This window comes from Xenopus laevis, chromosome 2S, assembly GCF_017654675.1.
Source record: "Xenopus laevis strain J_2021 chromosome 2S, Xenopus_laevis_v10.1, whole genome shotgun sequence".
Classification (NCBI taxonomy): Eukaryota; Metazoa; Chordata; class Amphibia; order Anura; family Pipidae; genus Xenopus; species Xenopus laevis.
In genome coordinates, this window is record NC_054374.1 from 147,058,245 (window position 1) to 147,070,196 (window position 11,952).

An 11,952-nucleotide genomic window follows, 5' to 3' on the forward strand; every position below is an offset into this window, starting at 1 on the left:
AGTATGATTGTTTTCTTGCTCAGCAGTTAGGGACCATCTGACAATTCCTATCCATAGCAGTAAATGAAGGGGGAATTTCACTGCATACAGTCAGGTTTCTTATAAAAATGGTACACATTTTTTAATTAAAGTATATTGGAGATTCAGCTGTTGACCAGAACATAACAAAACAGTTTTATTACATCAGCTTTAGGGTACTGTCCATTTTTCATATTCTAAACCGTTTAGGAAATGGGTTTGGTTAGTTTAAATATACTGCTTTTTTCAGTGTAATATACCGGTTTGACTAAACTTACCAGACAGGGCATGGTTTCAGCTGATGGCATGCTCACTCCATCCAAATCAGGTTGACAACTAACTGGACAATATATGGGTCCAAACTAACAACGTGTTACCCTATATCTAAAACAAAATTGAGAGAGAATAGCATCAGTCCTATAATGATATACTTGTTGGTCCAGTATCCAACTGTTTGGCCTGCCACCACTTTGCCATAAGATCAAATCTTTATCTTCATATATGGGGGCAGCTTAAAGGAGAATTAAAGCTTAACCAAAGAAACGGGCAGAAATGTTGTACATTATGTTTTGTGCAATTGTGCCAGCCCAAGGCAACCACAGCCCTTTAGAAGGGAATATCTATGTCTCCAAAGATGCCCAAGTAGCTCCCCATCTTCTTTTCTGCCGATTCACTGCACATGCTCTGTGCTGCTGTCACTTACTGAGCGTAGGGACCCACTCACAATATATTGAATAGATATTGATAAAATAAATGTCACAATATAAGGCTGAGGCTGCTTACTAAATAATTACTGGTACATGACATCTCTGAAACGAGTACAATAAGCATCAGAAATTAATAATCATCCCTGTAGCATCAGCTTATACCACAGGCAAACAAGTTGTTGCTTTATGATTTGCAACGACCCCTAAGTTTAGCTTCTCCACTGCTGCTCAGAACCCACTGAGTATGTGAGTGTAACGGACACTTTAAACAAAATACAAGTTGGGAAACTCACTCCTGTGACAACTTTGAAGGCCTGAATCATTACTGTTATAGATGCTGAAGCTTTAGACTGGATCAATAAGTTCATGATATAAAATATGGCATTTCTAGCCATAATCATATTTAGGGTTCAGTTTGCCTTTGAAGAGGGTGCTCCTCTTCGCACTTTTGCAATCTACATGTTTTCTATTCTTAGCAGTTTCTGAGATTTTAAGAAGCCCAATAGACTTTTTGCTTGAGCCAAAGTGGACAGTCTGAGGCATATTGTTTATATTATCCTATTAAACAGCTAAGCTGCCGAGAACTGAATCTGAGACAGCTCCACTCATCGCACTCTGTACCTGTGACTCAGCCAGTTTCTCTCCAAAACATGGAAACACTGTCACACAACATTGATTTATTTTAACCTTTATTAAAAAATACTGCTGTACACGTGAAAACAAAAATGATGGGTAACATTTGGGGATCATGACAATAGAAAAAAAAAAAAGTACATTATAAAGGAAGCTGAAGATGCAATAGAGAGGGGAAAAAAAGTACCCAAAATATTTACACAAAGAGAAAATAAAATTTAAAACATGTACAAAAAAATTTAAAAGAAACACCTCATGATTTTTTTTTTTTTTGCTTAAATGTTTTGGAACATTGTTTCTTCCTGTGCTTTTGTATCTGTCGGGGCGATGCTGCACCCGATTCTGTCCACTGTTTTCGGGACGGCACGACTTGCGTTGGCAGCGGGTTATTGCTACTCATTAAGAGTTGAGTTATAAAGAATCTCGTTTAACTGTGTGTGGTTGGTTGGTTCGGATTGGCGTAAAAGAGAAGTATGGTATCTGGTGGGTTTTCGGATTCTGACTGTGTGCATGGACCAAACATACCTATATAAAATCGCTCTTGTTTTAATCCTGAGATAAAAGTATGGATTAAAGCAAATAAGCCGGCAGCAGTATTTCATTTGATTTTTTCCCCTCCCATAAACACCAAGATTGTTATGCTGGTTGAAAGCCTGCCATTCTGCTTTCTTCTAAAATATTGGTCCCAAAAGGAAAAATAAAATAAAACGGAGAACCCCCCCCCCACTAGGTATATATGTATAAGTACTTCCAAACACCGACATGGACATGTATGATCCCCTTTATAATATGCTGGAAATCCCTGTAAGTGGTGAGCACGCGTCAGGTCCTTACAGCAGAACAGAATTAACAAATGGAAAAAACAAAGTGTAAATGCAGTCCGCTTATAAATTAAGCATCTCTTTTGTAGAATACAAGTATCTCTTTTTTTACAAAAAACTCCCATATGATACTTTTTTTTCCAAAAACATAAAAAAAAAAAAAAAAAGACAGCTGCTTCTCTTGTGATCTTACGTAGGCTAATGATAAAACACTGTTCTTGCTCATTTATCTCCTCAAAGGCGGAATTTCTTGTACATAAAAAAAAAAACCCATATAACACCATGTGGCAAACGTTATCCTCGTAAGGCTGCACTCTCGCTTCTCAGTTAAGGACGATTACAAAAAGAATCTGCGTTCTCCTACAATGTCGTGAAGCATGAAGGACGGCGGCCTGGTTCTTCCGTACGTGAAAGCACAACCTTATAGTAAAGCTTTTCTTTTCATTTAAAAAAAGTAGTTTATTTCAGCCGCAATACTCAGTCGGTCGTTCCTGTTGCTGAGCATCAGTTTTATGATATAAATACTCAGAAGACCACCCTAACCCCATCCCAAAAGAACAAAACCCTTTAGAAATGAAGCCTCTAAGAGCAAAAAATCTTACTTTTGGCAATAAAAAATATTCAGTTATTCTGCAAGAAATTCAGTGAATACGTTGTGTCGATTTACAGCTACTTTTAGCAAGGAGACAAAAATATATCGTTTTTTTTTTCTCGTTTTTTTTTAACAAAACGGATAGTTGAGAGGGATACAAACATGGTAGGGGGAACAGTGAGTTGTTGTACTGCAAGAGGCAAAACCAATCACTTTCTAGGAATTGCACACGCTCGCAGGGGCAGGAAATTGCTGCATCTGGGAGTCTCAGTATCCAGTGTATGGTACCTTATAAAGCTGTGGTTCTTCTAAGGAATAGAGGAAACAAAAATGTCATGTATGTGCCAGGCAAGCAGGAGATCCTATGTACAGAGACTGCAATAGGGCGCTGGCTGCGTTTCTTTTATAGAAACCCACATTTAAATGCACATCCTTAAAGAGCCGAAGTCCGGTAGTGAGCATGAGCAACAGCACAGGTGTCTACCATATTAGTTCATGTGTGTGTTTGTGTGTCTTTACTTTATTCCTATGTCCTCACAATCCATTTGGTAGCAATTGAAGGCCAGTGGGGGGATGGGAAAGACCTTCTATATATCATTTCTAGATTGAAAAAAAGTCTGTAAAACAGCAGTGTATGTGAAATCACTCCTCTGCCTGGTCCTTATACACCACTGGGGCACAAGATATAATTATTGTCGTCTTTTTCTTGATGGCAAACCAGTGTCCTTGGTTAGATGTTTATACATGGCGGAGGGTGGAGGATAAAAAAAAAAAAAATAAAGGAAGAAGAAATTGCCTTCAAAAGGTCAGATAGTCTTAAAATTAAAATTAGTGCATATGCAAGTGGAAAAATAAAAGCAGGAACATCATTCATCCGATGACGCTCCATTATTTAAAATAAAATTCTTCACAGATAAAGCCTCCGTTGGCAGCCATAGCTCTAGGATAAATGAAACATTCTTCCTTCCAAGTAACAGTGTACCTGACTGAAGTGCAAGCAGCTTCGCTCGTCTCCTGTTTGATTCCCAATGGTGAAATGAGATGACAATGACGGCAACAAACCAGCTGTAGTGCAATTTGCTATTGGTTGAGTTCCTAAGCAATGCCCCGCATGCTCATCAGCAAATACTACAACTGCCCGTTTGCGGCTGCGACCAGTTCCTGAAAGGTATTTTCAAAGCAGCGTTTAAGATCATTGTAAGTCACCACAAGTGCACTCTTCTCGTCCCTGGAAATGAGGCTGATTTTTTCTGGTACGCCAGCATCTAACTGGAAACAAGGAGGAGGAAAAAGGCAAAATTTACTAACAGATCAGAGGTAAAACAGAAATAATGTGTTGAAATCTGACACTTTTACCTTAAGAAGATTACAAAGCAGGATACAACTCCGGCTAAAATGACTTAATGTCTCACAACGCCTGCATTACCTTGTTAAGACAAGACACAATATGACTGAGGTCGATCCATGGAGTCCCAGCTTCTGTCACCTGATGGAAAAGATGATCCCTAAAGAGCTTGAGCAAGTATCTGTCCCCAGTTTCTGACCAGGCTGGGTCTTTCTGGAACCTTATGAAGATGACAAAAGTGTTAAATAAATAAAGCCAATGCATGTAGTTTTACTTATATTCATCATCCCAAAGATAAGTTGAAACTTAAAAGTTGGCTACAAATGGGCCAATAAAAATTGCCAACTCAGGATGTGTGAGAGCCTCGCAAAAACCCAACCCAACTGATATCTGACTGAGAATTGGTCAAATATGTACTCCTGTTGGGTGACAGGCCAGCACAGGCTTGATTATAGGGATACTGTCATGGGAAAACATTTTTTTTTTTCCAAAATGAATCAGTTAATAGTGCTGCTCCAGCCGAATCCTGCACTGAAATCCATTTCTCAAAAGAGCAAACAGATTTTTTTATATTTAATTTTGAAATCGGACATGGGGCTAGACATATTGTCAGTTTCCCAGCTGCCCCAAATCATGCGACTTGTCCCCTGATAAACTTCAGTCACTTTTTACTGATGTACTGCACGTTGGGGTGAGATCACCCCCCCAGATAACCGCTCCCTGACACAAGATAACAGCTGCCTGGTAGATCTAAGAACAGCACTCAATAGTAAAATCAGTTACATTGAGTACGAGAAACAACAGCCTGCCAGAAAGCAGTTCCTATCTAAGTGCTGGCTCTTTCTGAAAGCACATGATATTGTAGTGAATTATTTGCAGTGTAAACATTTAGAAACAGAAACAACACCATAGAAATCAAGACAGAATCTTTTAAGCAACAGGGTCTTTGGCCTGGGGCCAAATGAGCAAGCCATTCTGATTTGGCCAAAAATGTGTGTGGCCAAATCTGGCAAAGATCCGCTCATTTAGTAACCTAGACAAAAGAGCAGAAAGGAAGCTAAAGCCAATGGAAGAAGCTAAATGAGCATCAGTTGAGCTGCTAGCTATGGGTAAACCTTGCATGTCTGCCAAAGAGGCAAGAACCAACCTACAAAGGAGACATTATTCCATTTATCAAACCAAATCTTCCCAGGATGACAGCTGTAATGTCTTGCGGCCTTAGCTTTCTACACAACTGAGCAACTGTATTTTTGAGAGGACCACAGTGGGCAGTTTAAGCAGCTGTATGGCTCTGTCCTAGACATCTTTGTTTAGAAATTGAAAAAAAATACAGTCAAAATATACAGCCAACAGAAAGGTACGATTATTGCAATGAAGCCAAGTTCCGGACAGTGGGCTGATGTCTTACTCTGGTCTCTCATTAATTGTTCCCAGTTTTGCCAGAAGTCTGAACAACCGTCCATCCTGTACTTCCTGCAACACAACAAACAGGCACAATAGGTTATTTCCAACAAGGTTTATGTTCAGCATGTAATGTCAGGTCTTTTTTTAACAGTTTGTTATTTGCAGTGCAACAACTTTTTCCTGTCCATATTATATAGATTTTGATTAAACTTAAAAGCTTTACTAAACAGATTTACCTTTGCAAGGTCCTCTTCTATGACATCATTGCGCATCTGAGCAGCATCCAACTGGGTATAAAATCTAGCACCAATCATTGGCATGATGTCATTGACGCTGCGCATCCTGTTCTGTTCAGTCAGCAAGTACCTATGGATTCAATATGGATTATATTATTAGGGAATCGATGCTGGGCAAATGAAACACATTTATAATCAGGAAATGTTTGATATCATATTTGAACATGGTAGAAAGCACTACTTAATGGTAGAATAGCGAATAAATACATTCCATAATATCTATTATAATTGGATGCTGTGGAATCCGATGCACAGTAATACACCCGATGCCTACCTACTTGATTTTTCCAGGAGAAATGTAATGATTATCCTCTGAGGGTAGCACTTAGAACATGGTAGAAAGCACTACTTAAAGGTGTAAGTGCTACCCTCAGAGGATAAACATCTAGCAATCTTTGGAGACCCCAGTGTATAAAATGGCTTGAGCTTAGCCAATACTGCTGCTCTCAAAGGGCTTTGTAACTGCCAGTTAATTGCACTGGGTACTGTATAACATGCTTCCCCTGAGCCCCGGAATCACAGCAATTTAGTTTTGTAGCATTTTATGGCTATAAACAAAATTCAGACTCCATAGGTCCATTCTCTGCATGGAAATTTTCTTACCAAAGGCAAAAAGCCTAATTTGAATTGAATTGAATGGTGAATGTGAGTGTACAGGCTTCCAGACAGTTTCCTTGTATCCCCTAATCACTATGTACCTTTGTGCTTCTTTATTCTGCAGACTAACTTGATGTAAGCCGCTCCCACAGGCCATGCTGCCAAGGTGGGATCCACATTGGATATTTGGGTGGGGTGTCAACCAGGAGATGGACAATAAACATGGAGATGGACAACAAATACGGAGATGGACAACAAACACGGAGATGGACAACAAACATGGAGCTGGAGCCTAGAAAGTAAGCTCATCCATGGGAAATCATAGCATATGTACATATATACCCTGTATAGTAAAATGGCTGATCTTCACTGTAAATGAATGCATAAATGCCAGAAGAAGAGATTAGATGAAGTTATAACACTGGCAGAAAAAAATCAAACAGATCCATAAACCTTACAGAATAAGATTTTTTAAGTCAGAGGAGTAGTTGATGTTGACAAGTTCCATAGCTTTCTGCAGATTCTCACGTTGGATTCCTGCCAGGGAGTTGCAGGCCAAAGCCAATACGACCTTCCCTAATGAGATCAGGTCCGCTTGCTGGAGGGAAAAATCAGAATTATTGCAGGCAACAAAATAATTATTAGATTTAAGGGTCAGGCCACACAGGGCTCTTTGGGGAGATTTGGTCGCCTGTTGACTAATCGCCTCGTTTTTGTGGCGACCAATCTCCCCAAACGCCTTCCCTGAATCTTCGCCGGCTAAAATGAAAAAAAAAAAAAATGCCGGCACTAATCACACACGGCGGTTTTTTTTCCGAAGTCGCCCGAAGTTGCAGGAAACTTCGGAAAACGAATCGGCGCGTGTGATTAGTGCCGGCGTTTTTTCATTTTAGCCGGCACAGATTCAGGGAAGGCGTTTGGGGAGATTGGTCGCTGCAAAAATGAGGCGATTAATCGCCCCAAAACGCTCTGTGTGGACTTACCCTAAAGGCGACATTAGCCAAATACTGATTTGTTTTTGGAAATGATCCATTTTGAGGATTTGAAAGTTATTTGTAAATGTAATTACAACTGAAAGCATTAATTCTGTCTTACCATTCCCTCCTTTTGTGACACCACAACACTGTATACATAGTATCCGGCCAAGAACAAAATGTTTTACAAATGAGTGCAATGCACTATGGGAACTGGAGTCTTTAGCTGGCGGAGAGTTGAATTTTGATGCAACATTTCAATTGAGTCTGTCAATCCATTAAAATCGAAATATGTGACATGAGTATAACATTACATTCAACGCTTGACGCGTTTCGTGGCGTCTCGCCACTTCCTCAGACGCACGAAACGCGTCAAGCGTTGGGGGTAACGTTATACTCATGTCACTTGTTTCGATTGTAATGGATTTCCAATAAAATATTTTCAAGTTTTAATTTGTCCGGCCACAGTGTGCTCCGTACCATTACTGTTCAATTGCACTAAGCTCGTCTGGAGTCAGGGACGTCATACACGGGTGTTTGCTGGACCCACGGGTCAGGAGCGGGTGAGTGCTGGCGCTTTACGTCTGTACAATAGAGTTTGTCACTCAGAGAAGAGAATAGCAATTGATGGGCATGCTGCCTTCAGTTGCACATAAATTTACAAATAACTTTGAAATAATGGAAATTGTAACAAATGTACATTGAAAAGTGGCTTAAAACAACATTTCCTATTATACTAAGCAGAAAAATACATGCAGGTGGATATCCTCTTCTCAAGAAGTCTGGTTATTGCATGTATATACATTAAATAAGTTATTTTCTCATTAAACTAAATAAATAAATAGAACTAAGCAGGGAAGCTTCAAACTAGGCTTATACATATGAGCATGTATATATATATATATATATCTATGTGCATTCTATTCAGCGTGGTGAAGTCTATTGGGAGAGTTCAGGCATAATATACAGCAGAAATCATTTGAGCTCAGGATGTTTGTCTTCTTCTTTCACCACCTGGAAGCTGCCACTTCCTAGTTTGCAAAACAACTGCACGCAAGATTCCCTGAGCTTTGAGCTTATGTATGTTCATGTACAACTATTTAAAGCACTCATGCTGCGAAGAAGAAGAGGGGGAATATAACCAAGCTTCCTGGGGATTAAAAAAACAAAACAAAAAGCCGAAACCAACAAACCAAGAAAAGCCATTGAGTTCCAGTATATCTGATGACAGAGTGTGATCCTTAGACATAACATATGCCGAGCGTGAGACAAAACATTGCAATAATGTTATGTAAGTGTAGGTGGGAGGGGTTCTGGGAAATCATTTCTCTAAATAAATCGGGGTAATAGAGACACACTCAATATTCTATTTGCAAGAAACTCTTTTCTTATCTCACCTGGTATTGAGGCATTAAAGCCACTGGATTATTCTGACTTCCATCATATGTCAAAACGTCAAAGATTCCAACACAGTTGACCCGCAGCCTGTAACAAGTAAAAAAGAAGAATACTAAAGCAATGGACATCCCAAATTCCTAAATAAAGGTTTTAAAGAAAGAAAAACAATACAGATAATATCGTAGAAGTGAACTGGACAAATTCGTTTCAGTAACTGGGGTTTAGCCCAATAGTAAAAAGTATATTCTCCCCCATACCTTGTTTTCCCAGTAATAAGAATTTTTGTTGGATCCATAACGCGGCATGCCAAGCCTGCTGTGTGAATTGTTCTCAAGGCGGAACTTAGCTGGACAATATAAGCCCAAATGAGGGATTCAGGAAGCAGACCAGCATGTTGACGAGGTAATGGACCATCGTGCTGCCCTGGAGCAAAAAAAACACATTTAACCAAAGCGGCCATACACATTCTATAAAAGCTCCCAACTCTCCTGCCCCACACCAAGTGGAAGGTCTGGTTTAGCAATGTTCATAAACATAGATGTTTTTTTCACTGAAGCCACTAATAAACCCAAATTCCTTTGACTTTTATGTAAAGAGTACCTATGGTTGAATTGTTTCTTGCACTCCAGCTGGGGGAAGCAATAGTATTTTGCCCAAAAAATGCTCGTAGCAAGAATTCTGCTATTTGCAACTGGTGCGGGTCTTTATGTTTGACAAGTATATGCATAATGAGCACGTTTCTGGCTTAAACGTTGTGCACATAACATTGGAGAAGTGGGCGAATCCGCCAATCTTACATCACACGCATGTGAATAATGAGCAAGCTGTGGCATTTGCTCATAATGCACCCAAGTTTACTCAAAATGTACAATGCACCTCCCTGATAAAGTGTGTGGCTCACTACTTGTCATTTAGTTATTTTTTTTTGGGGGGGGGGGAAGATATTGTTTCTACCTACTGGAGTGGGGACTTCATTAGGCCGCAACCATGGTGGGGGGGACAATTTTCTACCATAGATGCCTGTTACATTTTTAATTGTTATACATAACGCAGAACAAAATTACTAAATAAAGAAAATTTAAAGCTTGGTATTTCAATGAACAATTGTATCCTAGCCCAAGGCAGCTAATACCAGTGTAGTAGAGCCAGCAACAAAAACTACCCAGAACATCCGCATAGCATTAACGTAGCTTAAAACTTTTAATATTAAAGGAGAAGGAAAGGTTAAAACTACCAGTAAGTAAACTTTATCAGAAAGGTATATATAAATACACTAGTAAACCCTCAAAGTAATGCTGCTCTGAGTCCTCTGTCAAAAGAAACACCATATTTCTTTCCTTCTATTGTGTACACATGGGCTTCTGTATCAGACTTCCTGATTTCAGCCTAAAACCTCCAGGGCTAGGGCTTGAGCATGCTCAGTTTGCTTCTCTCTCCCCTCCTCCCCGTCTGCTGTAATCGGAGCCAAGAGTGAGCAGAGAGAGACTCAGACAGTAAGTGATGTCACCGCAAGCTAATATGGCAGCTGCTTTCCTAAGCAAACAGAAAGATTCTAAAGCCGTTTACTAAGGTATGGTAAAGCATTCTGCAGAATAAATATAGTTTTATAGCTTGCACTATTGTGGCTAATCAATGAGCAATAAACTACTTCAGTAGCTTTCCTTCTTCATTAAGATAAGAAAAAGCAGTAACTGTTTTGCAAAGAATATTTTAGGTAAATACACAAGGAAACAAAAGCTCCTTTAAGCCCAGAGTAACTGGAGTAAAAGTGTGTGCCAAAATAGATTAAAACCACATCCCTTAAGCGTCTGGAAGGGCTCTGCCATGATACAGTGAAACAGGCTGCCCACAAAGTAGCAGCAGGGTGATATGTGAAGGATCCGCACAGCCACAAGAGTCTCCTTAACCGACATGTTTCTTTTGAAGAAGGGGGTGATGGCTTGTGGAAATACAATTAGTGCCTCTAAAAATATAATAAAACTTAAAGAGAAAAGTAAGAATATTCATCATCGTTTTAGCATGTGTTTATGGCACCGACAGTTGAGTACATGCCATTATAGCAAGGGTGTCTGGATGCTATTAGCATATAGTGATAGTATTGGAGCAAGATCACAGGATAAAAGTGGTTTTTATTAACATCACCAACAAGAATAAAAAAAAAAGTACATACGGTTGTTTGTTATTCACAGCCTTTTGTCTAAACATTAGAATGTTTGTGGGTGGGGTACCAATCTGCCAACAAATGTTTAACAGGGACTGCATCTACCACCGGTTTCCCCATAAGATCCACTTTTTCAGCAGGTCATCTAATTCACATTGCAACTCACCAGCAAAATGGAAGCGTGAATGATGGCCTTTTGAAGACTACCTTACTATGATTCATGATTCTACCACTAGTTATAACTCTCTTTGGATGTTTTTGGGGGCAGAAGATGGGATTACACTCTAAGGCTAGTATCGGGGTACTTCCAGGTGACTCCAGTACTATGCCAGGAAAACAATGAGGATATGACAAGAACTGTAAAAGCAAGGCATACAACGTGTATTTGAGACACTGAGGACTAATATTTTAATTTAAAAAAAAACCCACTTACCCCATTTCCGTTTTGTGAAATAAGCATCTGCACTTGGGTCATTAAAATGCCGGCTCATCATTGTTTCACTTCCAGCATGAAAATCATATGCAAACACAAGGGCTGTGAAAAACAAGGAGATTTGGGCAATGGGCAAAGGATTTAAACAATTACCCCAATTGTCTTATGGCTCTTCAATCAATGGGGTTTTTGACTCTCTTTACCCTAACAAAAATTTCTCTGGAGCAAAGGTGGCCGCACTTGCACAGATATGATCAAAAGATATGATATTCTGTGCATATCAGTCGTCTTATTGATCGGCCAAGACGAAACATTTCAATTGGGCAACTTTAAAGACCAGGGTTTACTGCTGAATCATCAGATACAGGTGTGTATTTTATATATATATATATATATATATCTCTATATATCTCTATATCTCTCTCTCTCTCTCTCTCTAGATCTCTCTCTCTCTCTCTCTCTCTCTAGATCTCTCTCTCTCTCTCTCTCTCTCTAGATCTCTCTCTCTAGATCTCTCTCTCTAGATCTCTCTCGATCTCTCTCTCTCTCGATCTCTCTCTCTCTCTCTCTCTC

The 11,952-nt window shown here is 39.6% G+C and overlaps 1 protein-coding gene across 1 annotated transcript in view; it reads right to left on the reverse strand.

Annotated features, from left to right (window-relative positions):
- Positions 1-1,397: 1,397 nt before the first annotated feature.
- Positions 1,398-11,952, reverse strand: part of pan3.S (poly(A) specific ribonuclease subunit PAN3 S homeolog) — a 38,524-nt gene continuing 27,969 nt past the window's right edge. Inside the window, exons 11-18 of the mRNA XM_018247962.2 lie at positions 11,380-11,481; positions 9,043-9,208; positions 8,785-8,872; positions 6,872-7,011; positions 5,757-5,886; positions 5,525-5,589; positions 4,198-4,336; positions 1,398-4,040 (exon numbers count right to left, since the gene is read on the reverse strand). Of these exons, the coding sequence (XP_018103451.1) occupies positions 3,900-4,040; positions 4,198-4,336; positions 5,525-5,589; positions 5,757-5,886; positions 6,872-7,011; positions 8,785-8,872; positions 9,043-9,208; positions 11,380-11,481 (971 nt within the window). The 3' untranslated portion in view covers positions 1,398-3,899. The remainder of the gene's footprint in view (positions 4,041-4,197; positions 4,337-5,524; positions 5,590-5,756; positions 5,887-6,871; positions 7,012-8,784; positions 8,873-9,042; positions 9,209-11,379; positions 11,482-11,952) is intronic.